The 27,891-nt window shown below is 46.8% G+C and overlaps 1 protein-coding gene and 2 long non-coding RNA genes across 3 annotated transcripts in view; 1 reads left to right on the forward strand and 2 right to left on the reverse strand.

The window, feature by feature from the left end:
• Window positions 1-1,914: 1,914 nt before the first annotated feature.
• Window positions 1,915-4,791, reverse strand: HEY1 (hes related family bHLH transcription factor with YRPW motif 1). The gene is made up of 5 exons (XM_064389984.1): window positions 4,314-4,791; window positions 4,150-4,225; window positions 3,995-4,078; window positions 3,800-3,881; window positions 1,915-3,008 (listed from the first exon to the last, which is right to left on the reverse strand). Exons 1-5 carry the CDS (start codon window positions 4,721-4,723, stop codon window positions 2,425-2,427), a joined length of 1,236 nt encoding a protein of 411 aa, XP_064246054.1. The 5' UTR covers window positions 4,724-4,791; the 3' UTR covers window positions 1,915-2,424.
• Window positions 4,792-6,219: 1,428 nt separating this feature from the next.
• The window catches only part of LOC135281254 (uncharacterized), a 39,430-nt gene continuing 17,758 nt past the window's right edge, over window positions 6,220-27,891 (reverse strand). Inside the window, exons 2-4 of the long non-coding RNA XR_010347971.1 lie at window positions 22,728-22,849; window positions 9,645-9,796; window positions 6,220-7,119 (exon numbers count right to left, since the gene is read on the reverse strand). This is a non-coding gene — a long non-coding RNA (uncharacterized LOC135281254). The remainder of the gene's footprint in view (window positions 7,120-9,644; window positions 9,797-22,727; window positions 22,850-27,891) is intronic.
• On the forward strand, window positions 21,735-22,668 carry LOC135281263 (uncharacterized). Its single transcript, XR_010347972.1, has 3 exons — window positions 21,735-22,221; window positions 22,323-22,392; window positions 22,466-22,668. It is a non-coding gene; the product is annotated as an uncharacterized LOC135281263 (long non-coding RNA).

Consider the following 27,891-nt stretch of genomic DNA (forward strand, 5'->3'; position numbering starts at 1 on the left):
AAGATCTAAAGAATAGTTGCATGCACTATAGCAATCTTCTAGGTAGGAGTTGTTAATTTGCTATAAAAACCTGTTAGGGACAGGGCAGAGCGTAATTAAACAGGAGACAATACACACTGTGAAAGGAAACTGGATTTGGAATTTTACAGCCTCTTATTTCAGGTTTCTACATGAAATACTATGCTCTATAATCTCTCCTTAATAACACCTATGTATTTCTAGCTCCCACAGTGTTTTGCATTTCATTTCTAGCAGTGGTCCCTTACAGCCCCAGAAGGAAGGTAAAACAAGGTTACGCACTTGAATGCTCTCCCGCTCTTTCCAGCCTCACAGCAATCCTTCTTCCGAGAAAGTCTCTCATCAATGCCACTCCTTAATTGGCCTGAGAGCCCCTCTTTAAACAAAGCTCTCGTCTCCCACAGGGCCGAGTTCTTTCTGCTATTCTGGCAGAGCTAAATCCAGACAAGGATGTGCCATTTACCAAAACAAGAGCACTATAAATTCAAATGTGCGGGAAAGAAGTAAAGCACTTCCAGAAGTTCTGCAGGTACAGATTTGCAGGTAGGACAGATTGCATCAGGAGAGAACCTATCTGCCTGTAATCCTGCCAGGTTTTTACTTCAAGCAAAGGTGTTAGACATTGGTGGTACCACTCAAACAAATACAGGATCAGTCGGAGACCTGGGGTAGATTCTGCACTAATGAACTGAATGAGATCTGAACCTCATTCTAACGTACAAAACTTCATTCCAGAGCTATAGGACAGATAAATTCATGAGTTAGACAGAAAAGGACTTTGTATCTGTAAAGATTATCACTTCTTAATGTTAATACGAGTCACTAAGAATATATTCAAGTGCAGTGCAGCTTTAACCTCTTCTTTAGCAGAAACCCTGCTATCTTCATTACCTGCCCACGCACTGCCAGGCACATAAAAGTGATGTGCAAAAGAAATCCTACATTTTCTTTCCCTTGACTGTTACTCCAAGGCACTCCAAGGTTCTTCACATACTCAGCTAGTAAAGTTACACGTGCCATAATATCTGAGAAAAATACAAATGCCCACAGCAGGACTAAGTAGCAATCATTCAACATCTCTTGTGACACCCACAGGCATAGAATTCTTCACTGATATAGATCAGACAAGCATGTAATTTTAAATACTTTGTTCTTTCTCCTTTATTTGGCCACAACACAGATACAAGAGCAGGCAAACCCCTTCCAGTGGAACTCACTCAATAAACCTGTTCAGATTAAGATTCTCACGAAATCAAGCAAAATATATGTATGTGCACACACTCTCAGGCACACAAGAACACAGCAGAACCCTTAAAAAATGAGGAGTGGCACTGAACTGCACCTAAAATGCAACAGAAACATCACCTAGTTAGGATGCATCTGTTAAGTAACAAGGCTGTGCACTGAACAGGTTCCCATTGCACCATTCCACTGGCTATATAAATACCAGCATCAACTGTTTCAGCTGAAAATTTGAAGCTGACAGAGAAGAGTCTGACCTCAGATACCCAAGAATTCAGGCTAGCAGAACAATTACTCCACTGTAACTCAAAGCAGGATCTGGCCCTATGGAATGAAGATGCATGTGACCAGCTCTGGCTGGGAGATAACTGCAGGTGACAATTTTAATTCCCATAACTTCCCCAGCAACTAAACCCACCACCAATACAACGTACAATTTGACTTTTGCACCCTCCCCACTCATACTGCTCCCTTTGATGGAAGAAATAGTGTAGTGGTTCTAAGAAGCGAGTAAGTATCTACTAGGGACTAGAATAAGATTGCCAAAAGTACAAATGGCTTCAGAAGAAAGAGGAATTGGGCTCTTAGATAAAGCTGGTCAAGCAGGTGCATCTGATTTGTCAACGCTTTGCTCAGAAATATAAGACTCAAATATAGTTTACAAAAGAGTAATTCTTTATAGAACATCTCAGTGTCAAAATACTAACAAAAACACAGCTTGTAAATGCTGAGAAGAATGGTCTTGGAAAAATTAGTAACAAAACTAGGCCATCGCTAACAATAATAGGTGGTATTTCTTCATAAAAAGCCAGTCTGATGTACTCAGGAAAAATGAAACATTTGAAACAAACTGTTTACAAAAGTGACTTAAATGCTCAGCAGAGATCTAACACAAGTGTTAACAAACCACTACTGTAATTTTATTTTTGGACAACATCAGCAACTACCAAAAAAAAAAAAAAAAAAAAAACCAAAAAAAAACAACCTGTTAATACAAAAATGTAGAAAACAAAAAGAAAAATCCAACGAGACAGTTTTTAGACAAACTCAGTTAAGGTGAAGCTGTACCTTTGTCCCAGTAACTAAGAACTTCAACTTTAAGGGTGGCATAACCCAGCTCAGCTAGGTTTATAGGCTTTCCCACCCTTGCTAAAGAGTCAGTTCTTAGAAGGCGCCAATCTCAGTCCCCCAGGGTCTGTAGGGTTTGCTGAGCGTTGCTGACTGCGTTGGTGTAGATGGGCTCAGCACGTTGGGGGACAGCAGATGAAAGGAGCCAAACGAGAAGGGGAACGCAGACAAAGATGCCATGGAGGAGAGAAGAGGAGGAGACAGTTTGGTAGTAGATGTGACCACAGGGAGCACTGGTCCGACGCTGCCATTTGGGGGCACTCTGAGTGAGGAAGTCTCAGCATGTGGGGCAGCAATTCTGGTCTGGTGATGTGGCTCTGTGGAAGATGCTGTAGTACTGGTATTACCATGCCCATTTTGAGCCAGCAGCAACGGGTGAGGTATGTGAGGGTGATGTCCAAAGGCACTGCCCCAAGGAATGTGTCCAATGCCAGTGTGAGCACTACTCGCTGCTTCCCGCTGAGAGGCGTAGTTGTTGAGATGGGACACGAGTCGAACTCGCAGAGGATCAGAGGCATCCAGACCCTCTATGATGCTCAGGTATCGAGCAACTTCAGCCAGGCACTCTCGAAACCCTAGACTCCGGTAGTCCATAGCCAAAGCGTGAGCATCAAAATAACCTAAGAGAAAAGAACAGAGAATGAAGTCTTAAGATGTTGTTTTCTAGTCATTGTCTTCAAGTAGCCTCCCCACTCCACCCTCCCCTATAAGCATATTTCACTTGGATGTGGTTAGTATTCCCAACCATAGACTAGCTGCCAAGCTCCTTTTTGTTTTTTCTTCCTTTTTTGTTTAACAAGCTTTTCTTTTATATCTGTGCTGTGATGCTGCAAGTCCCAAGACCAGTCACAAACTGCCATTTTTAAACTGGAATTGCCCACTGACACTGGAGGAAAGTATTTTTGTTCCTTCCATTTGTCTCCCTTGTGCAAGTTAAACCCCAGCACACTGAAACTCATTAGAAACACAAGTCCTAACTTATCAGGAGAGTTAAGCAGGCAAAGTACTTTTTTCTTAAAACGGCATTTCAGTGGTTTTGTTAAATCTTTTCACCACTTATTTCATACTGTATTTTTCCTAGTTTTGCTCTGAAATTTCAGAAAATTAGAGAAACAAGCATTAGACATAAATAATAACTGCTTTCCAAGCTGCCAAAGGCTGATTCACTTCGCAGCGCTGACATACTGCTAGAGAGATGTAGTCACTCTCCTCTAGAACAACTCTCTCCTGCAAAATCTTTCAGTGCCAGTGATGCCACGAATCTTGGGAAGTAGAGAAAGTCCCTAATTCCTGGTGAAATGCAAGAGAGCTACCGTTCACTTTCTACAGGCATTGCCAGTGCTCGGGAATGCGCTGCTCCCACGGCAGCCTCCCTGCAGGGCTCCTGACTCTGTCACGCACAAAACTTTACCTTTCCCTCCCGCTGTATGCAGCATTTTCAGGTGATCGACAGTCATCTGCAGAATCTCTGCTTTTTCCAGCTTGGCTGATCCCTAGGAGAGAAGGGAAGGCACGGAACGTTTTAGGCAGGAGCAGAGACGCTGCCGAGGGGTGACGCTCCCCGCCGGGAAGGGACGGGGGCCCGGGGAGGGTCGCTGGGCGCTACCTGCTTCTCAAAGGCGCTGGGCACCAGCCTCCTCAGCTCGGACAGGCTGTTGTTGATGCGGTCGCGGCGGCGCTTCTCGATGATCTAGGGCAGAGAGCGGGGTCAGCGGGGCCGGGCCGGGCTGCGGGAGCCGCGGCCGGCCGGCGGGCACTCACCCCTCGGCGCCTCTTCCTGGCCAAGATCTGCGAGCTGGTGGAGGGAGACATGGAGCCCGCGGCCGAGCTCAGGTTCCTGCGGGGAGCAGCGGGACACCGGTCACCGCGGGGGTTCGGGTGCCGGCGCTCCGCGGGGCGGAGGGGAGGAAGGGGCCTGAGCTCACCCATTCTCGTCTGCGCTCTCCTTCTCCACCTCGACGGCCTCATCCAGCTCCTCGCTGTCCGACGAGCTGTACTCGGGGTGCGCCCGCTTCATGGCGGGGGCGGCGGGGCGCGGGCGGCCCTCGGGGAGGCGGCGGGCGGCGGGGCGCGGCAGCAGCGCGCCCGGAGCGCGCCCCGCGCCTCGCCCGGCGCCCGTCTCGCCCATGGAGTTCCCACGCCTGGCGGGCGGGCGGGCAGGAGGCAGCGGGCAGAGGCAGGGAGGGACGGAGGAGGCAGGGATGGATGGGTGGGTGGATGGATGGAGGCAGGGAGGCAGGGATGCGCAGGCGGCGGGCACGGACGCAGCCCGGCAGAGCACGCCCGCGCCGCCCGCCGCCCAGCACCGCCACGCGCGGGCCCCGCCCGCCCCCATTGGCCGCCGCCGCCGCCGCCCCAGCCAATCGCCGCCCGCCGCTGCCGGGGCCACGCCCCCGCCGCGGGGGAGGTGCGGCCGTGGGAACGCGGAGGGGCCAGGGGGAGGGGAGGGATGGATGGATGGATGGATGGATGGATGGATGGATGGATGGATGGATGGATGGATGGATGGATGGATGGATGGATGGATGGATGGATGGATGGATGGATGGATGGATGGATGGATGGATGGATGGATGGATGGATGGATGGATGGATGGATGGATGGATGGATGGATGGATGGATGGATGGATAGGGATGGATGGATGGGGATGGATGGATGGGGATGGATGGATGGATGGATGGATAGGGAGGGATGGATGGATGGATGGATGGATGGATGGATGGATGGATGGATGGATGGGGATGGATGGATGGATGGATGGATGGATGGATGGATAGGGATGGATGGATGGGGATGGATGGATGGATGGATGGATAGGGAGGGATGGATGGATGGATGGATGGATGGATGGATGGATGGATGGATGGATGGGGATGGATGGATGGATGGATGGATGGATGGATGGATGGATGGATGGATGGATGGATGATAGGGATGGATGGATGGATGGATGGATGGATGGATGGATGGGTATGGACGGATGGACGGACAGTGTCGGGCCGGGGTGGGAATGGGCTCGTCGCAGCTGGGGAGCCGGTGTGGGTGCTGTGGGTGCTGTGCCCGTGGGCAGGACAGGGCAGCACCCTCGGGGCTCCCTCCAGTCCTTCTGCCCCCTCCTGCTGGGGTCCCCGTGCCCGAGCCCAGCAGAATCATTGCACCCTGCAGAGGCTGATGAACCTTCTGAGGGCTTCCCTAAGACAACACGGGCCTGGGAGAGCTGAGTGAGTGCAGTCACAGAGTAAATGAGGTTAGAAGAGACTCTGGTCAACTAGACAATAGCTAGTGCCACACTAAGTGCCACATCCACTCTTTTCCTAAACACCTCCAGTTATGGTGACTCCACCATCTTCCTGGCAGCCCATTCCAGGTATCACCTTTGCTGTGAAGAAATGACTCCTCATGTCCTGACCTGAACTTCACCTGGCACAGCTTAAGACTGTGTCCTGATGTCCTGTCACTGGTTGTCTGGGAGGAGAGGCTGATCCCCACCTGGCTACAAGCTCCTTTCAGAGAGTTCTAGAGAGTGATAAGGTCACTCTGATCCTCTTTTCCAGGATAAAAGAAGGAAAAGCCAGGGCAAGAGTAGCTCGCCCTCCTTAAGAAAGGGGAAAAAAAAAGAAAAAGAAAAAGAAAAAGAAAAAGAAAAAGAAAAAGAAAAAGAAAAAGAAAAAGAAAAAGAAAAAGAAAAAGAAAAAGAAAAAGAAAAAGAAAAAGAAAAAGAAAAAGGAAAAGAAAAAGGAAAAGAAAAATAAAAAGAAAAAGAAAAAGAAAAAGAAAAAGAAAAAGAAAAAGAAAAAGAAAAAGAAAAAGAAAAAGAAAAAGAAAAAGAAAAACAAGAAAAGAAAAGAAGAAAAGAAAAGAAAAGAAAAGAAAAGAAAAGAAAAGAAAAGAAAAGAAAAGAAAAGAAAAGAAAAGAAAAGAAAAGAAAAGAAAAGAAAAGAAAAGAAAAGAAAAGAAAAGAAAAGAAAAGAAAAGAAAAGAAAAGAATGGCTAAAGCCTAAAGCTGAGGAGGCTTAAACTTGGGGTTTTTCAGGTTTTTGGCAATGCAAGGGAAATCAAGGCATCCCACTTTCCTGTACCCTTCCAAACTACAAATCTGCCAGCCACATCCTTTGCTTGTTTACTCCCCCCACCACATATTGTGGCTGTGAGCAGAAGCAGGAACAGCTTTTAAGAAGCTGAAAGCACGTGGCCTTTGCTGGCAAGGAGGGAGGAATGACAGGAAAGGTCAGCACTGGATACAGGATGTGTGGAGGTCTGGCTGGCACGCTTACTGTGAGTACATGCTGCCTTGCACTCAGCAGGGCCCTCAGCCCAAATCCTCTATTCCCCCAACAAGTCCTCTTCATTCTGCCAGCTTTCTCAGGCTGAGGTACAGGCAAAATAGGACAGGTGAAATGAGGGTGTACTCTTTGAGGTGGTTTCATAATAATTAAATTTTCATTTACATGGAGCCTTTCAACCCAGGCTCCCTTCTAAGCTGATTCTTCCACGTTTCACAATCGGATGGACTGGAGGATAACCAAGATGAGCATCATGTGAGAGCAAAGAGTCGATGAACGCAGATTTTTGCATTCTAAGGCCATGGAATAATTACCTTCAGCCTCCCATTGGTTTAGGTTACCAGCACAGGGTTGCCTCAGATTTCATGGAGTTGCCCATATTTTTGCAAAGCATCTCAAGTAGGAGGGAAATGGAAGCAGGGACCAAGCTAAAAGCAGTAAAAGACCTGCAATTAAGAAGATAGAAACAGTCCTGCAGCCACCTGTAAGCAGCTAACAGAAGATGACAGAAATCTTCTATTCCCACTTTATTTTTATCCTTTCTGCAGTGCTTTAATTAAGTCTGTGTCAGCACTTCTATTACATCCACCTTCCCAGCCTCTACTATTTTTGTTGTAAAACTTGTCTGCCTGCATCACTTGCTTTTACAGGTCAGTGAAAGGTACAGTGACATTTATGTCTTTCTGGCCTGCAGACTACACATCTGAATTCTCCCATCCAGGCACATATATACCTTCTCCTACTGAGGGGAAAACAAACATGGTAGAAGAAGATCCTTGGGATTAAGCATCAATTGCTTGGGAGTAGAGGTGTGGCCACCCAGGTACCCAGCAGCTGGATCCTGGAGCTGCCCCCATCTTTAGCTCTGTGATCCACTGGGGCCAGGCAGCCTCCAAAGAAGTTTTCTGAGCTTGTGTAGACACTGACTTCTGCAAATGATTTACAAGAACGGGCAGGTAGAGTGTAGCTGTGCCTCTACACAGTGAGAGCAAATGTAGTTGGCTATCAGCAGCTGTGGGAAGATAGGAAGTGTTTGCCTGTGTGTGGTTTCAATCTTCCCATCCAGCACTAGGAGGAGCAGACAGCAAAAGCAGCTTTAAATTGCTCTTGTGCTTTTCTGGTGCTGGGCATGGATCCATAGCGTTGGTCTAATTGTTAACCATAACCCAAAGGGAAATTTTATTAGCCCAAAATTACCAACACACCAAGACAGTGCTGTCATACATCTCTCTCACCAGAAGGGCAGACAGGGGAGCAGCCCATTGCTCACCAAAGCCCAAGGAAATTGAAACAGTGCATAAGGTAATACTTCTAAATAGAACTGAATTTCAGCCCCCTCACTGCACCAATGAGGCCATGAACCTTAGGAGATTACAGCCTTCTCTCTTGTCCCCTACACTGTCACTGTGCCTCCCTTTTCCCTGTTTCACATTGCAGTGCCCTCTTACCTTCCACATGCCCACCTGCTACTGCAGCATGCCATGCCTCAGTCACCCCACCACCCAAATATTTCCTCTCACACCCCTTCCTATCACACACACACACCACACACTTGACGTATCCCCTCTTGCTACTCCCCCCTGCCCCAGTTTCCCCACTGCTTCCAGGTCTGGCACAACTCAGCATTTCCAGATCCAGGGTCTACAGCCACATCTGGCACCCAGTGCTGGGAGCAGGAATGGCAGGACAGGCTAAAGCCCTCATACCAAAGCACAGACTCAGATTTGACACATGCAGGAGCTCTTGTGGCAACTGTCCTTTGGAAGGGAGTGGTGCTAGTTTTTGTCTGCACCCCACATTTTTCTTTGTTGGATTCCCCCCACAGTGATTTTGGTGCTACTCAAAGTGCTTGAAATGATGCTGTTTATTGCTGCTGCAGGCTTCCCTCCAGCAGAGACCTGCCACTGCTGACCCTTGCTCCAGTGTGTGTGTGCTAAATTAACTCCCATCCCCTTCCTTTAGGTTTTCTCTCCCAAGAGAGCAAGTGCTTTGAAGAGTAATCCCGTCAACCTGTCACCCCAAGTCCCGGAAACTCGTTGTTGCTATGGTTACTGTGCCCAATTCAACTGGTGGCTCTGGCACTCACATTGCAGCCAGGCAGAAACACAAGTGCTCCCCCCGACCTCCCCTCCCTGCATATTCCAGCTGCAGCACCAGCTCTGCAAGCAAGAGGCTGTTGCTCCAAATCTTGTTCTTTTCTTTACAGAGATTTGGCTGAGTGTTGATTGTCGATGCCACTGACACAGGGCAAAACTAGTTATCACAGGTCAAATGGAAGTGCTGGAGAAGTGAATGGGTGTGACATAGGGGGGGTTTAGACTCCTTGCATCATCTGTTAGCAGTCCTGTGACTATAAATGTGTTTCCTCAGGAGCTGAACTCTGACACTCCTGTCTGCACATGCCAGAGGTCCAAACAGCCAGCTCAGAAATTAGGCTGAGGTGCTCTCTAAGCACACTGGCCCCAGCTTCTGCCATGCAGGCACTGAGTGTCTTTGTGCTGGAGCCGTGTCTGCAGCAGACGGACATAAACCTCACACATTCACATGCATCTGTAGTGATAGCCAGATCATCAAGACATTTCTCTCTTCAAGCTGGCCAAGGACAGCGATAAATAATATTTACATCAAAGTCTTTACTGTAAGCAGAATGCTACAGCTGCAGTGCTTCTGCTGCAGGATGAGTTTCAAGTGTCATCTTTTGGAAGCAGTGTATAGCTATGAATAAGCAAGACTAGCACTGTCAGCACAGAAAGAGCAGCAGTGCAAACAGATATCTGTTCTGGATGGCTCCAACAGATACTCTGCATTTACCTTCTCAGGCTTCAGCTCATCTCCAAAACCAGACCTGGGTTATAACTGTGCAAAAGGCTAATCTGTGAATGCACATTGAAGCTGCTGACAGGCAAAGCTACCTCATATTTCATCGGCCCTGTGACTGAGGAGGGAAGAGGCAGATTGGCTATTTTATTACCTGGTTTCCTTTCCAATAAATTTTGCTTATTTTCTCTTTTTATGCAAGGTTCCATCTGACCCAAGGCTCTTGCAGATGTCAGCTTCTTCCATAAATATGCCTTCTTCCATTTCCACAACACAGGCTGTCCTGTGGAAAGGCACAGGAAGACCCTACAGGAAGAATGACACCAGGTCATGTTAATTAATGGCTGTCTCAGATGCAAAAGGAGGCAAACTTGACATGGCATAGTGTAGAAAACTCTGGTTTGACTTGCAACCACCTTTGATCTTAATCATGGGAAAGTGACACCCTGTCCGTATGTATAAAAGTGCACCCCGTGTAAAATCACACAGAAAGTCAGCAACACATTATTGGCAGGACAGCCTCTGACAGCATTGCCAAATCCAGAGGCGACAATGGCCCCAAAATTGTGTCAACTACTGACACCATCCCACCGTGGTGACAATTTCACTGTAAATGGGTAGTTTGCTTATACCAGTGATCACTCCTCACTATCACAGTACAGTTGGCACCAAATATCACAGAGTAAAACCAGGTTTTCCTTTTGCTGACTTTTTATAACCAAGTTCTTTGTTGTTTGCCAAAATAGTTTTGTTCTGTTCCTACAGTGCTTCTCATAAATGGACTGAGGAATAATAATGCAGAAATTTGCTCTGTTTTTTGTGCTGTTGAAATCTTCACAGTCCATCAAGGAACAGCCTGACTAGCTATTTTCCTGTGCAATTTTACAATTTCAGTGTTTTAAAAGCAGTGTTCAAACTATGTTTGCATTATACAATGATATATGGAAGTCACTGCTCCAAAGACTTTACAGTCTGAGACCTACTTTGAGTTTTCTTTGCCAGTAAGATGCAGCTTTGAGAAAAATGTATGTGTACTACTCATTCTTGCTAGGAGGTGTAGGATAGAGAACTACTCCCAGACCTTCTGTTTTAACATGAAAACTATTTTTATAGTATGCTCTTTCAAGGGGAAAACCTGGCTTTTTGGCTAATAAAAACAATATTTTTTTTCCTAAAAAGTTTATTTGAACTGAATTTCATCATGAAAAAAATAAAAATGAAACTGGAGCATGCCCTGTAGCTGCTCGTAAGGGCAGTTTGGAATAAAGCAAATCAAAGTATTAATCCATGACTTTTGAAGGTACCAGCTATTAAGACCATTGCACAGATGAGTTAAATGAAAATGGTGAATATTCTGGATCTGAAGTGGTGAGCACTGACTCCCAGAAGAGCATCTGTTCTCTCTCAGATGATAACTTGTATTCACCTCACACCTTCCTGCCCTAGGCTTTTCCAGACAGCTGCTGTCCCACGGCGATCAGCCACCTGAGCAAAAGTTAGACCTGGGGAAGCAGCCACTGCAGGAGACACTCCCCAGCCACAGAGAGATGAACTGTGAGGGGATGTTTAGCATGTGTGACAAGAGTGAGAAACTGCCAGGGATTTTCAATTGCCACAAAGCTGGTCAGGGCTTTGGCTGAGGTTACATCATGGAGATCCTGGCAAAGTAGCTTGATTTGCCTACTTTAGATAATGACTAAGCTTGGCTGGTTTGAATGTGAAACCTTTTTCCAGACAGTCAGAGTATTTGGATATTAGAGGACACCAAAATCAAATCCTATCATCAGTTGTCTCTTCCATATGGAATACCGGGGAAAAAATAAACCACAGAAAAAAGTGTCACTGATTTTGCCAGAACAGAGTTAGATACTGTACCTACCATTTGACTTGAGCATTTTGACTCCAAGTTGAGGGGTCAGAATTTTGAGATTCAAACCAATTTTGACGTGCCATGAAAGCTATGTAACATCCTGCACTGACATTGAGGGTATTTTCCTGTGACTTGCTTTACTTCAGTCCTGCTCACTGTTCTTGAAAACAGCAGCATTCCTGTCAGTTTCAGAAAAGTCAAGACTTGTGGACCCTGCAGAGCTGACCAGTATAGCAGTGCAAAACCTGTACCCTGTATAGATCCACTGTTCTCTGAGTAACCGTCATTTCAGCTGCTTCTAAAAATGAAAAACTATTCCAGGGGAAATAGATTTCTTCCAAAACAGCCCCCATCTGAAAGATTTATCCCAGAAAATCTCAGTTATATGGGAAAAGACACCATCAAAGCAGCATGCCAGGCCAGCTACAGCAGTTACTTTCCAGGCGTACCCAGGCCTCTCTTGATTCATACTGCTGTAGCCATGATAAAAATCCCTTGTGTTTACTTGTCAGCAAAGCAAAGCTCTGGGACATGGCCCTCAACACAGAGCCGTGCAGGCGCCGAGATGCCAGGATGATGAGCTCTCTAGGAGCACCTCCACAGTCGCTATTAATGACGGTGCTCTAAAGCAAGTGCAAACAGTCACACGCTCTTAATGCTTACACCACAGCAAATGTGTTTAATCCCACACAATAGCTCCCTTATACTGTGTCTTAAAGCTGTGCTCGGCCAGGGAAGTGGTGACCACTTCTCACATATATAACGTATACCAAACATATTCAGTTTGGCAGGAGGACAAGAAGCTGGAAGTGTCACACTGGAGCCTAGCCCCCTGACAGCATGAGACATGTGCTTGTAAGCTGTCTCAAGGAGGATATTTGATTGCCCTCTTTCTTCTTCTGCCTCTCTCCCAACAAAAGTAGAGTGACCTCCCCCATGACCTGGCAAGTGCTGAAATTCCCCAAACAGATTTTTCTGTTGTGCCCCAACGCCGAACAAAAGGAAACGAAGCAGCCTCGATATACTTGAAGTATGGAATGAAAATAATAGCTGGCTCTTGCTCGCCCTGCAAACGCCGATCCTCACCTCCTCCCCAGCACGGTTTGCACTGCCTCCCACGCTTATCTGCCGCACTGTCGGCAGCTATTTCGGATTTATACACTTATTTATTTATTTATGCCTTTATTTATTTATTTGGAAAAGGGCAGAGTGGGGGGCGGGCGGGGGAGGAGGGGGGGTCTATGTAATTGCAGTTTACACTGCGTTCCCACGCTACTATTGTTTGTGGCTTTGTTTCCTATTCCCATCACGTGTGCTAATTAGTTGGAGCCGCTGGCTAGCTGGGAGGCGTGTGTCTGGAGTAAAAGCAGAAAGATCACTTCCTGGAGGGATCTAGGCAATCTGAACAATTCTTTGCTTTACTTTCAGCCCTCTCCCTCCCCCCGGCTTTACCACTCAGGGAAGAGAGAAGAAGTGCTGATTGTCAAGCACTAGACACGGGAGAGGCACAGATTCTCCTCTGAAAAGGAGCAACTCAGAGAAAATTGGGCTAGAAAGAGCATTACATCTGTGTTTAACAAACCTGATTTTTTTTAATTTTATTTTTTTTTATCTTCAGAAATCCCCAATGTCTTTCTGTTGTGGCTAAGAACATAAAAGCGCCATTTAAAAAAAAAAAAAAAAAAAAAAAAAAAAAGTCCTCAGGTTATTTTAGCCTGCCCTTAGGAAGTGAGTCCTTTTTTTTTTTTCAAGGTTAAGCTAGTTCGTGCCATGGCTTGCAAAATGAAATGAGACCCAGAGAGAGAGAGAGAGAGGGAAGATTACCTGAGTCATGGCATTTGCTTATTAGAGCAGGCGTCAGACAGCAAGGCCAAGTCACACAGCAGCACCAACTACCTGTGCATGGATCGGGTTTTAGGCTCAACATTGGATTTGGTTTAGGTTTTTTTTGGTTTGGTTTGGTTTGGTTTTTTTAAACTTTTAGATCTCTAGTTCAATCCTTCTGCCCACAGCCCTGGTGCTCTGGTGCTTTTCAAATGCAGAGCACACTAGACCCCCCTCAGATGATGCAAGCAACCCACACAGGCATCCAGCAGGAGCTGCAGGAGCTGCCAGGATCCCACCGGCCCTGCTGTCAGGCCAGCAGCCTTGGCTGAAAGCTGTCCTCAGCCAGGCAGGGAGCCCTGGGACCATGCTCCTCTGGCGTGGCTGGTCCTTGTCCTGCTGGTCCGGAGTGACTCCCCGTGTTCTGCACCCACGCTGGGGAAACAGCGGGGGCTGAGAGCTGTGAGCAGGGCGGGTGCTGGGCAGGGCAGGGCAGGGCAGGGAGCCCTGCAGGCAGCGTCGGAGCTGGGGCTGTTCCCGTTTCGCTGTTCCCGCGGGCTGCAGTGCCCTGTGCCTGTGCTGCCGTGGTGGGGCTCAGCACAGGCACAGGGTGCCCTCCCCTCTTACAGGCAGGGGGGCTGCCAAGCACCTGAAACACATCCCGGTCTAAATCTGTGCCTGCTTCTCTTTCACCAGGCACAGGCTTGTGAAAGCAGAGGTGTGCTGCTAATGACCACAGTCAGGCTTAGTGCAAGTATGGCCTGTGCTTTCCTGGTACAGTTAAAGGAAAGGCACAAAGAAAGAGCTATCAGTCTGCCTTGACATTGTGGGATTGCAGCTAGGCAAAAATATCCATCCTCTGGGAAATTCCAGTATTTCTACGCTTTTATTTTGCTTTCACTTAGGTTACAGAGAACTGAAATATCTCAAGTCTGTTTGGTTTGGGGTTTTCCTGTCCTTTCGGTGGGGAAAACAAGTCCCGTGTTTCGGAAACAGTGAAATGCTTCCCTGTGAGTCAGCTCAGTTTTAAAGGGTGTGTCTGTGAGAGTCATTTTAATACTTGGATTTTGTCATTTATGTTGTCCCCCAACCCTGTTTTTTTTTTAGAAACTGAATCCTCTTTCTGGATTACCTGTCTCATGACAGCCTCTTCAGCTCAGGGTACAGGACAATATTTTGCATTATTGAAGGTACAGACTGAATGGCTGGCCCAGAGAAATGCAGGTAATTTTTCCTGCCACGGAAAGAAGCGTTTTACAGAGTTACTGTGCGAGGCTTCAGAGCTGGTGTCCTCACACCATCATGCACATCTGCCTTTCTCCTCATAACTGCTTTCGTCATTTACAAACACTTCACATCCATGCAGTAGCTCCAATTTTTTGATAAGTAAATAGCTTTCAATGAGATGAAGAGCTAGAATTTAAGGAGAGGTGAGCAAGTAGCTGGTGACCCAGCCCTCTGCAGATGAGCAGGCACTTCTGGGGCTCCAGCAGGTTGGAAAGCAGAGTCTGCCTTGAAGCCAGGCTTGCCCAGTCTGAATGTGGAGAAGCTTAGAAAGGGGAAGACCTGCAGAATCCACCCTGCATCATGGCCTGCTTTACTCAGAAAACTGGTGACCAGTGAGGAAGGTGCCATGTAGAAATATGGGAGGCATTCACATGTGCATCATTAACTTCATTATTTCCACTAAATAATCCCTGACTTGGCCCCAGATTTATATCTTTGCAAATAGTCCTGAGTGATGTCCTTGTCAGATCTTCCTCTTCCTGGTGGACAGCATCCCTCTCCTTTGGAGTGGCTACAGTACTCTTGAGGGGAACACTAGGCTTTACCATAGCACTAACAGTTGATAGAGTCTGCTGCCTTTTGCACCTGTGGTCTTCCACTGACTGTAAGCATTATAATTTCTTATTATTTATTTCTTTTATAATGCAACTCACAAACTGCTCCAGACACTGACCTCCCAGAGAGATTGCTAATCAGGCAGAATTGCACTGCAGGGAGTGGTGAGTGCTCTGTTCAGATATCTTTTAAGAATATGTGAGGACCACCAACATCTTTGCACAAGTAACCTGAACCAAAGGAAAAATAATCTAGCAAAGCAACTCTGTGCTCTGTAACAATTACAAGGCTTCTTCAGAATTAAATTTAGTTAATTATTTTTTAGTCCTCGCAACTCATTATTTATATTTAGAAATTAAAAAGCTCCAACTAGAACAAAAAAAAACCCCAGCCCATCAGTGAGTCATTCGAAAGTTCTCTGTTCTTTTTCCTGTTTTCTTACTGAATATGGAAAGTGGCTTATGATTTGTGTCCTGATATGCAAAGCCTATATGAGCCTGAGGGAGCTTCACTCAGACTTTATGGCCACAGTAGCCTACAACAGTCACTTCAATGGAACAGAGCTCCAGCTAAAAGAGAGGCTTCTGGGTGGATTGGTCACAGTAATTGCAAAATGTTCTGTCAAGATGCCCGCCTCTTCTGGAACTACAAATTAAATGAAACAACCTCATTTCAACTTTCTTTTGGTGTGTGTACTGGTACAATATACTTGGTTACACACAAATTTTTTTAAATGGTGCTTTTCCACAGTCAGCAGAATTAAGCAAACCTTGTTTTCTATGGAGTAATGGCCTACATTCTGATTTTGGCCCAGAATCTGTACCTGCCAGTTTGCTCCATGGTGCTGCTGCCTGCAGCCACAAGCTGGCACATGGGCAGGAAGCAGGAGATGCTGCAGTGGGCAGAGGGCTTGGGCATGCTGACTGCCCAGATCAAATCCTCTGGCATGGCCAACAGAGAACAACCAATCTAAGGCCCTTTTCTTCACCAGGTTTGCATAAAACCTGTAGGATACCCATTAGTTTGAATTCAACATTCATCAAAAGTGGTGAGGTGGTAGCCAACAGGCTTCAACATTATTGAACTTGGAGTCTGATCAATAAATACATAAACAGCAAAGCAAATAAATGAGATGGTTGCTGAAACTTGGTTGCCAAAGGAACTCCGTTTAAAAAGTACCTATTTTGAGTACTAAAATGTTTCCCTGTGGATTAGGAGGAAGATATGATTTCAGTCCTTAGAGGTAGTAGCAGCAATGATATTGCTGCAGATGTAAAGGCGTAAATAAACAAAATGCAGGGTTTTCTGGAAGAGTCCATATCTTTAGATCTAATGTTTGTGTATCCAGTTTACCCACTTTCTCAGTTATACTGACTGCTCTAGTAAAAGGTACTCCCTTTTTTTTTTTTTTTTTTCAAACTTTGCCTCTCTTAAGGATTTGGAAGACTCTTAGACACTGAAGTACTGGGCCTCAGAGTAAGTACACAGATGAGATAGTTAATCAGTCACTCACAGATTGTTTCTGAGATAGGAGAGCTTTCATACTCTCTTGGAGTGTTCTCAGGACTGTGATGACTGAAAATGGGGGGATGGTTTCAGTACTGCATTTACAACTACAGGAATGTAGAGTCCACCTTTAACTTGAAAATATTTGCATAAAGCATTCAGGTATTATAAAGGAAACTGATTACTTTATACCAGCTGGATTACAGCAAGCCAATATTGACTTCAGGTTTTGGTTGTCAGCAAGATTTATTTTACTCAAAGTAAATATTGACTGTGGCACCGCCAAGGCCAGTATTTACTTTGGAGGAATATCAATCTTGTGGCTCAAAACTGGAAGTCGATATCATCATTGTTACACTTTCTCATAAGCAGAAGGGAGGAGGGGCTTTGGCCAATGGGAAGCATATATACCTATATACATAATTTAAGATGCAGTGAAGAAAAGAAAATATGGAAAGATGGTAACTACCTTGGACCAGTAAAAGGCAGAAGCTGCTGGAAGGAACCACACAGTCAGAATATTATAACTCCCAGGGATATCCTTCCTGCAGACACTGGCTGTTGACCTCTTGAAAAGTAAACAGCAAGAAATGTAAGTGGTAGCTGCCATCAGAAATAGTATAATAAATGGAACAAGAATTTTTGTTCCCAGCCTTCTTTGAACTGTCAGTTGATTTTGTCTTAATACCCTGTAAGCCCTACAAAATACAACACTCCTGCTCTGTCATGGGATAAGTTTAGAAAGCCATTGAAATTGTGCTTATTGGGGTCTTTGTCACTTGTGTCTTTGTAAAGGAAAACAGCACCTAAACTTCAACCAAGAGGAAGACAAGGAGTCTGTCTGGATTTCAGGCCACTAACATGCAAAATGCTCAGTTGCTTTTTACTCTATTGGTGAAACTGTGGAAGAGGGCATTAAATCCATAACTGTTATGTTATCCATGATATCTCTTGGCACATGCACACACACTGTGTTCCTTGATACAACAGCGCTTTCTTTTAAGTGCTACAAGAATATAAAAATAGCCATTTTCCTGCTAATGTCAGAGATAGTCCTGTTAATTACAGAGACAGATAAACAGTCCTCAGTATTCCATGGGGCTGGAAGAGGTGGAGTGCTCCCCATAACAGAGCCTACATGTAGCAGTGGAAGTACTAACAGGTAACCCCTGCTGTGAAGAACCAGAACAAGTCTCCCAAGGACTGTGGCTGGTTTCCCAGAGGCCTCGTTCACACCACCATATTGCTGCTGGCAGAGGATGGGTTTGATGCAGACCAGCTAAAGTACACTTTCTCAGCTAAGAAACCCATGGACTGACTCCTAGCCAGGGAGAGTTTGCAGCTGCTGGAGCTGAGACCTTCCTGATCTAGAGCTCAGCACCATCCAGATGTTGACAGAGACAGAATTGGGTCTGTGGAAATCCAGCCTTGACACGGACACTTCTGCCAAGTAGTGCCAAAGACTGCCTGTCACAAGTAGGTACCAGTAAAGGAAAGCTGTGTGGCACTGAACTGCTTCTCACTTGCCAGCTGCACTGAGAGGCACAAGTGGCAGGAGCGTCACTTCCAAAGCTAAAAAACGTGACAGGAGTCAGGTCTCTCCAGCAGGACATTCACTCTCTCAGGAAAATCCTCAGCTGGTGGCTTAACAGCTGGATTTGCCATCATACAAACACACAGCTCTAATGTGTGCCTTTCAAAAGATCTACAGACTTAACAGCTGCTGTGGCAATTGCTGCTAAGATCCGAGCTGAGCTTGTTAGAAACATCAGCCTCCTTGCTTCATGTGCTGGCTGTATCTGTGTGTTGTAGCCCTCCAAAGTGTGGCATCAGAGCTGAGAACACTCATACTGACTTTCCTGTGCCTGCCCACTCCCTCTGCTTAGCTGTGCTTGTGGCAATGTCAAGCATCCAGCCTTGGTGAGTTCCCATCTAGAAGCTTTGCTGGAGCCAGTCCCGTGCAATAAGCAATGACAGCTCTTCAGAGAGCTTTCAGGACACTCAGCATAGAGGAGTTGCCCAAGTCATCCAATAGCAATGGTAGCTTAGGTCACGTGCAGTAAGTGACTCTATATATCTGAGATCAATAAATGTCACCCTGCTGTGAAATTACTTAGTGACATTAAGTTAGTGGATGTTAACAAGATTATATTGGGATAACGTGATCATCTGTTGCCTTTGGCCAGGTAGAAAATTGCTATTTTATTAATTTTTCTTCTTCCTGTATTTTTTTAATAACCAAAATATTATATTTGGTTTAGAAGACTGAAGAAACTATGGCTATGGAATTTTACATTTTTGAAGTGAATAGATGTGAATTTTGTCCCTCAATTCACATGAAAATAATTCAGTCCTGACTCATGCAAATGCTATGAGAAACACAATGGGTTTGGAATAAGATACTTCCCCTACATGACTGCCTCAGAATATTGTAGGAGGGAACTCCAGAAAGTGATGAACAGCAGTCATTTCATATGGCATCCACAAGACATAGGGTTGTTCAGCTGCTACACAGAGGCATGTGGTCCCCAAGCTGAAAAACTGTCACATACTAAAGTTCATCTGAAAGCAGCTCGTTTTGTGAAAGCCTTTGCTCTCGTAGTTGTAAGAGGCTGCGTTTGGGCTCAGATAGTTGCTGATACGTGTGTGTGTTTGTTTTGATTTGCTACAACTTTTATGCATCTTACTTTTTTTTCATGTGAACTTCTTTCTTTCATCATAAGTTGCTGTTTCCAAGGGTGAGGCACATCCAACCCCTTCCCGCATGTCAGGCCTTCAGCTTCAGTCATAAAATAAATGTGGGTTCTCCCAGTGAGCTGATGTGAGCAGCAACCAGGCTGTAATTGGGTCCCTCAGGAAGGTTTAACATGAAGAGGAGATGAGGTTTGTGGCTTTGACCAAGGCAAGAAGCCAAGGGAGGAAATTAAGGGGGACCCAGGAGGTGCTCTCCTTCATTCTCACCTCCCATGTCAAGAAAGGCACAATGATGCATTTTTTGAAGAGATATTTATTTCTGTTCCTGCCATTCAAAATTATTTAATTCCCTGCATTTGTGCAGTTTCTTTGGTTTCTTTGGCTTTTGTGAAATTCCTCCCCTTGCTAAGATTCATAATATTTTTTATAACTGGCCATGCAAGAGGTCTGGAACACCGTTGGCTTCTTTTGGAAATAATTACTGTTTGTGTGGTCTAATAAATGGTCCCAGAGGGTTCAACATGAAATAGCCAGGGTCTACAGGAAAGAAAACTATGTGAAAACTCATGCAGCCTCACTAATCTGCGAGGAACAAAACAAAGTTGTACCCTGGGGTAAGAACCAGTAGCGACTCCCTTAATTGCTACCGTGTCAGCGTGTGAAACCACTACCTCCGCACAAGCTAATGCAAACCTGATGCGGTCAGATTTCTGATTGAGACCAGCTAAATACCACTTCAAACGAGCAGATAATCCCTGCCACAGATCTGCAGGGCGGCCAGGGCTGTTTGTTATCTGAGCCTGGTGAGGCGGCCACTGAGGAGGACATGGACAGCCCAGAGCGGTCACCTTTAATGTGCAGTGGGTATAAATAGTGGCTGCTGCCTCTGAATCCATCTCCCTCCCTCACCCACCTCACTTATCCTTCCCATGGAGAGGAAATTCAGCCAGAGGGTGATGAGAGCAGAAGGCAAAGCTCCTTTGATTAGACCACAAATGACAGCCTGCACTTCAGTCCCACTTCCTTCCTTTGCCTAAGGTGTGCTTGAATGAGGGCACTTGGTCTCCCAAGTCCAGTAATCTCCACTGTGACCACATAAGGTGGAAATGCAAATGCCGGGGAGGAGGCCACATGCTGTTCTGCTGCCCCAGATTTGGGATCAGAAAGTCATACCTCAAAATCCTGCTTTGTCTTAGCTGCCCAGCAGTCATGCTGTGGCTGACTTGATGCCTGTATCCCTTTCATCACGAGACAACATTCCCAGGGTGGCCCTGTGCAGATCTCTGCCCCAGACCAGGCCATGTGATGGCCTCACACTCCTCGGCTTGGATTATGAGAGCAGCTCATGAGCTGCTCCAAGAGCTAGGTCCTGCTCCCTGTGCTCTGGCTGCAGGCTCAGAGCTTTTCTCCCAGTGTGTCCCCAGACATGCTTACACTGTCTGGCCCTGCAGCTCCTGGTCAGGCACCCAGGAATGCTGTGGTAAAGCCAGGAATAAAACCACTGCCAGAAAGACATCCTGTCAGTCCTGCACCTGCCCTAACCACTTGATTGCACTCCTGTTCCTTCACCCTTTACACAAGATTTCTTCTTTTTTGGTGTTTTCAGTGGGACACTCTCCAGTTTCCAATGGATTTTGGACATGGTAAACAAACAAGGCTGCTGTTTGTTTATTTTATGTGTATGTGTACACTTTCCTATACAAATTCCTGTAGTCTTTTCTTTGAAATTAACCAAAATTCAGAAGCATGGAAAATTTTCTTCTAATGCTTTCAATGCTCTGTAAATCTTTCCTCTTTTAATTAAAGCTACAGGAATGTGAACCTGGCAGTGATGCAGTATCTGCCATGTCATGCACTGCGGTCCCTGAGGGACAGCTCCCATGGATGCTTGGTGGTGCACCAGGCACTTTTTGGCACATGGCATCACCAGCAGAGATGCTATGGAGACACTGGGCAGGTTCACCAAGGAGAGGCAGTGCCAAGGCATTGCCCAGCTGTGCATTCTGCATACACCATTATGTTTTAAAGAGAACTGTTACTGTTTTATCTGAACATACTGAGACATTTCACTACTAGATTTCATACAAGGAATCTGTTTTTAAAAGAAGTACCAGGCAGATTGTTAGGAGGAAAGGGGCAATGAAAGAGGAGAGAGCATCTGTCTGAGACTAATCAGAGGAGCTTTAAGTAGGTTAGGGCAACAGTACCCAGCTTCTTTTTCAGGTCCCTCAGGGTCCTGACTCTGCACCCAAAACATGACACCTTGTTGGGGTAGCATGTGCAGACAGGAGAAGAGGGACATTTATCTTCTGTGACCAGACAACACCCTGAAAAACTTATAGGCAAATAGGTGTTGAGGACCACAGGCCATTGTGCTGCTGCCAGCAGCAGAAAAGCTGGCTCACACCTACAGCTACTCTGTATGTAGCCTTTGGAGATCAAGGGTGGTTAAACATGGAGTGTGCAATTGCAGATGTCATAGAACCACAGAATCATGGAATCACAGAATGATTTGGGTCGGAAGGGACCTTGAAGACCATTTAGTTTCATCCTCACTGCCATGGACAGGGACCTTTTCATTAGACCAGGTTTCTCAAATCTCCTTGAACACTTCCAGGGATGGGGCATCCACAACTTCTCTGGAGAACCTGTTCTGGTGCCTCACCATCCTTAATATGCTGTTTCACTGGTTACCTCCTTCCCACCACACCCTTTCCTCCATCAGCAGCCCACCAGCTCTGACAGGCACACCATCCCATTTCTGCCCATCCGGGAAACAACATCCAGCCTGAAACCTTATAATGCACACTCACTCATCTCGCTCACTAGGCGAGCTGGTGCCAATAACAGAGTTGACATCAAAGGGCAGAATGCCCTGATTTGCACTGCCTGGCCATAAACTGTCTAAACTCTACCCCCAGCACCCCATCCCTATGACCTCTGGGGTGCTATATTTACCAGGGCACTCTGTGTGCTAAGTCAATGTGGAAATCGGGTTAGTCATTCTTTCCTGGAAGTGTGATCTTGCCCTGCTTGGCTGCAACCTGTGAGCTTCCCCAGCACCACAAGCACTTTCAAAACTGAATGTTTTTCCAGTGGAAAGCCTTCCTGCTCTATTGTGAAGCTGGACTGAAACGATTTGCATTGGGAGCCAGCAGGAATTCAGGTTGAAAAAAAAAAAGACAGGGGTGTGCTGAGGTGGCCATACCAATGTGTTTCACACGGAGGTTTGCTTTCAGCTCAGAAAGGGATCAGTGGTTATGTGAGATAGGAGAGTCCTACAGAGAAGTCACAGTTGTGGATTGTTCCCTAGCTGAACTGCTGCATCTCTCATGAAAATTGGAGCAGCCCCAAGACAAAATGCAATTGTTGATCTTTAACATGTCGTGAGAATGAAAAGAGAAATTACATTGCAAGCAGGCAGTAAACAAGGAGAAAATTTACCTGTTCCAGGTGAATGAAGAGCCAGCATCTCATGCAGACACAATAAATTCAACTTACCTGAAGGACAACATCATGCTATTTCTTGATATTCCAGTTAGGTGGGTCTTCTCTGAAGTTAAAAGGGTTGGAGAACTCCTGACACTCAACTGAATTCACAGAAATGTTGGCAACTTCATAATCTAGGAAAATTTCACAACAATTTATTTAGCAACTATTTTATTTTAATTATGTTTTAGAGTAAATTAATTAAAACATCAAATAAGCTAAATCACTTCCATCTCCAAAATCCCATTTCTGCTTTGAGGAATAGCTGTTACACAAAGCCTCCACAGAAAGCTTCTGATAGCCAGAGTTTCTGGATTTACACTGATTCAGTCCTGATAGCACTGGAATTTCAAAGGTGAGATATTTGTGCTGTAAGCCTTGATCATCCTCTGCAGAACTGCAAATGGACCCTGTGTTGCCTCCTGCCCTGCCATGCTGCATCAGCACCTTCTCCCAAAGGCCAAGACCTGCAAGATGGCTGAGGCTGAAATGCATCTGTAGCTCTGATTTCCCACCTCATTTAATGGTTACCTCTCATAAAAACCATAAAAAAGGCTCACAAAGCCATGAAGAATCTTCAGACTATAAAACGTGCACAGTGTAAGAGCCTCTGTTTTTCATGGTCTTTGTTGTTTTGTACATTTGTTGTTTTGTACATTGTACAACAAAATGCCTTCTGCAATAATGTGCTGCCAACTAGCAGGTCCTTCTAAAGAAATTATTTCTCTCTTTTTCAGGACAACAAACTGCTTAGCAGCATGAAGAGCAAGGAGCTAGAAGCAATCCCTCTGCCCTGCAGCCCCTTCACAGGGGTGCACTGATCACCAGTAGGGCTACCCCTGAGTGACACTAGCAGGGACCAGAATCACTGAGTTGTTCAGCAAGTGAGCAGAGACAAACTCCAACTGAGTCAACAAGCTGGAGAAACAACTCATCTCCTTCCAATCAAGGCTTTTGAGTAACTGAACAAGATTTCCTAGTCCTATCGGGTCATCCTGAAGGAGTAATGTCTTCACTCCTGGGAGCCCAAGGCCGAGCTGGGGGACTGCAACAAGGAAGTGTCTATGTGCAAGAAGAAAGATCTTCACACAGTGCTAGCTGGACAAGGCCTGGCTGTGGGCCACTCCCCAGGGCTCTCCCATGTGTTGTGTCAGCTTCACCAGAAAGTTGGGTTGATCTCCTCCAGCAAGGCTAAGCCTGGAAAAATGACAAGATCAAGCAGTGATTTGGTCAGTGAGAGCACAGCTACACCCATGGCAGCTACTGCAGATTAAAGGTAGAGAAGTGGGGGACACTGCCCCACACATCTTTCCAAGTCTCATAAGTGTAATAGAGTATGAATATCAAAATGGCATGCATCTGGGGTCTGCTATCTTCCAACAACTTCTGGAACAATCCTTACACTCTTTACAAAAGTGAACAAACTATAAACAAAAATAACATTGAGTGTGTATTATATATTTACTTTAAAAATACTGTAGCAGCCAGCACTCTAAGGAACTCTGGATAGGTATAAAAACCCTGTGGTGATGAGGCTTTCAAGCAGTCAGGGCTCAAAGATCCCCTTACACCGAGTAACACAGACATCTCTTACAGAAGGAGACATAAAGATCTGTCCATCTTCTTTCCCTGACCCTGGCTGGCCTGTGAGCAAGGGGACTGAGAAAAAGATGCACTGGAGAGGACATTTTCCCTGTGGAGTCAGCCAGGCTCTGTCTTGAGATTTAATTTCCCGTGAACCAAAGCAGTGTCAGAGGCTGTCAGGTGGCAGGTTGTCTGTGAACTGGGAGCAGCAAACCCCAGCTGTAAAGCTCTGGGCTTACTCTACCTGAACTATGTCTATACTCTTAAATAAACAGAACAGGGCTCATGAGGCCAAGTGCCACAACACAGCTTATATACACACAGCTGAACTTTCTTTCCCCTCAAAAGAGAGTGGCCTTATCTCTTCTGCAGTTTGGAGACTGGACTAAAACCATGCTGGAGAGCTACCAGACAACCTGGTTAATAATGGAAGACTGGCCAAGCCCAGCCAGCCAGCCTGGAATCCTGGTGCCAAAGGACACCTGCTGTGAACCAGGCTCCCAAGGCTGATCTGGCTGCAGCTGATACAGCTGAAGCAGTTGCCTTTCACGGTGTTCATCATCCCTCCATCCCACACACCTCAGTGATTCTGCCACCATAGCTGAGGGAATTACTTATTCAGGCCAGGTCAGCCAACCTGGATGAGTTTGAATGGTTTTGAGGACCTGGGTCCATCAGAGAGATGAAAATTAAGGACTGGTTTTGCTATCAGCTATGATGTCTGTAAATGTGAAATGACCTGAAGCCAGGGACATTTCCCTCCGGTTGATGTGCAGACAGAGGATGTGTAGTGGCCTTTTGTTTGTGTACCCTTCATGCTGAGCACAAGCCATTCACTGCTTGTTTCAGTCTGCAGCTCACTGTGACAAAATGTGACAGTGCCAGAGGTCTGCCTTTACTGGGAAAATTTTACTAATGGAGAGGGTAGGCCTCTGGTCTGGTCTATAAACACCTGGGGAAAACAGGAGAAAATATCTCTGGATTTTGTACAGCAGGGACCTCTTTACAACTCACAGCACACCTGTACATCTTTCCCAGTTCTGGACAACTTCACGGGCTTGGCCAAAGCCTCTCCCTGCTTGCTGCCAGTTGCTCTGGTTTTCAGCCAAGCTGCACAGATCAGCCTCACAGTAAGTCTCTGAGACTTCAAGCGCAGTAAAATGTGGGTCAGGTCCTGCCCTGTAGCTGGAGGCAAGCTGCCCTCTGGATCTGTGGAGTCTGTGGAGCCCCAGCTCCTGTGTCAGGCATTGTCTTACCCTTTGGCTTGAGTTTTATTTGTGAGAATTAGCCTGGAGGCTGAGAAATTAGAAATGGACTGGCCAGTGTTTGTGAGTGGAGTTGGGCAGAGAAGGGATTATGCAAAGCAGGAGACACTGAAAAATAAAAATACTGTTTTGAAAAGTTGATTTTGTAATAAAAATAACAATTTTTATTTTTTTTTAATTGTGGTCTGTGGATAGGAGCCGTTATGGTCATTTTTTGACCTCTGCTGATCCAGCCCTCGGGGAGACGTGCAAACACAGGCGATTAAAGGGAGAGCAAGGAGGCTCTTCCCTCCCCAGCAGAGCCGAGGGCGCCTTTGGGGGCGGTGGCAGGCGGCTGCAGGGGAGGAGGGCGGGGGACAGAGGGTGGCCGCGGTGCCGAGGTGCGGTGGCCCCTCAGAGCACCGGGCATTGTGCGCGCCGGGGCGAGCCGGCGCTTTGGTGCCAGCCAAGAAAACAAATGCCTTCCCGCTGTCTCCTGGAAATGCTTCCACCGCTCCTGCTGAGCGCGTTCGTTTCAAAGCCCGCTGACTTTTTGCCCTTTCTAATAGAGCTTAAAATGTTTCAGTTTTCCAGGCTCCCCCCGCCCCGGCCCTCGGCCCGGGGGCTCTGATGCCGCAGGTTCGTGGGATGCCAGGGGAGTGTATGGCCAATCAAAAGGATTAGGGGCGGTTGGTATCTGAGGGGGACGGTGGTCTTGGGATTCTTCCCCACAGTGGCAGTGAAACGCTATAAACCTGCAAATCTTCAAAAGTATCGCCTAAAGCCAGCAAAATCCCCTCTGGAGCCTGCTCGCTCCAGCTGCGGGGCTGCCCTCCCGCCTTTCCCATCGCGGCCTCTCCCCTTTTTCCAGGAGTTTCTTGGCTCCCCTCTGCCGCCGGGAGCGGCTCCCCCGCGGGCGCTGCCCCGGGCCCGGCCCGCAGCTGCCCGCCCTCCCCGGCCGCCCTCCCGCCGCCGGCCGTGTGTGTGTTTAGGAGGTGCCGTTTCCCACAGCTCTGATCTAATGCAGCTGTAATTCAATCTCCGTGTGACCGGCACTCCGCCGGCGCTCTCCCACCCGCCGGCAGGCTCCTCTCTCCCAGGCTGTGTGTGTGTGTTACACATTTACACTGTCAATCTGACGGGCTCCCCTCAAACAACCCCTCTGTATAGATTTACAATGTCAATCAGGCGGGCTGCGGGGGCTGTCGGCGGCAACCGCTCCCCCCCGCCGCCTCCGCTGCCCCCGCAGCACGGTCACCCTATACCTGCCACTCAGCCCCGGCAAAAGGACTTTTGTTTAATGGCATTTGTGTGCGGCCACAAAGAGCAAAGGCAGCTGAGGCAGATAAGGCTGAGAACCTGAAACAGATGTAAAAGAGATCAGATCGAGTTTTCTGCGGATCCTCAGCTCCTGTAGAGATTTATGACCCCTTTTAACCCCGTTTTAAATAGGTTAAACCGGGCTTGTTTTATACGGACGAAATGAGACCGGCGCTTGTATAGAAATTTACCCAGAGGAATGGATCAGCCCCCCAGTTTTGCTCCGTTCCTTATCACTGAGCCAACCCCTTCGGCCACTGCATTGCTCATCGTTTGAAAACTTTTCTGTGATCTCATTATAACTCACATCCTCAGAAAGATCACAAAGCTGCCAGTTGACCTTTAGCCCCTGAAGAGTCCTAATTTTGGGCTGGCAACTTACAGCTCAACAAGCGAGGCAAGGCAGGCGGACAATAGTGGCGGTGAGGACGGGGAGCACGGCACAACAATAAGCTGTCCTTGGAAGTGCTGGGCTGCGATTGTCATCCCAGACACAATCATGGGAGACTCGGTTGGGATCGCTTTCTTTTGGCAGACAGCTTTGAACTCTGCTCTTCCCTTCCTGTTTCTCTGTTAATTATAAGTTTCTGCTTCTTCCCAATGACAGATGAATCCACCAGGGGTGAGAAAAACCAAAGGGACAAATTCTGCTCTGTTGGGGCCGCTGAGCCTGCACCAGCTCACACCCACTTACTCCAGATTTACGCTACAGAGCCTGACTTGAGAGGAGAATACAGCTTAGCAGGTCAGCCAGTGGTTTGTACAAAATGCATAAACCATTCTTCCTTGGAGAAGGTCTGGCAAAGCACTGTGACATTACAGCGACAGCGAAGCTTTAAAGCTCACTTGCTGCTGCAGAACTGTCCTCTTCCTCTTCTCACAGGCACCAACAGCGGCAGTTGGTGGGAGTCATTTCTGGAGGGCTCCTGCACCACGCAATGGAAGTGGCAGCAGCACTTCAGCTCCTTCACAGCTCCAATGCCATTGCCTTTACCTGTGAGGTGACTTCATGATTTTTTTTTTTTTAA

This window comes from Passer domesticus, chromosome 1 (assembly GCF_036417665.1).
Source record: "Passer domesticus isolate bPasDom1 chromosome 1, bPasDom1.hap1, whole genome shotgun sequence".
NCBI lineage: Eukaryota > Metazoa > Chordata > Aves > Passeriformes > Passeridae > Passer > Passer domesticus.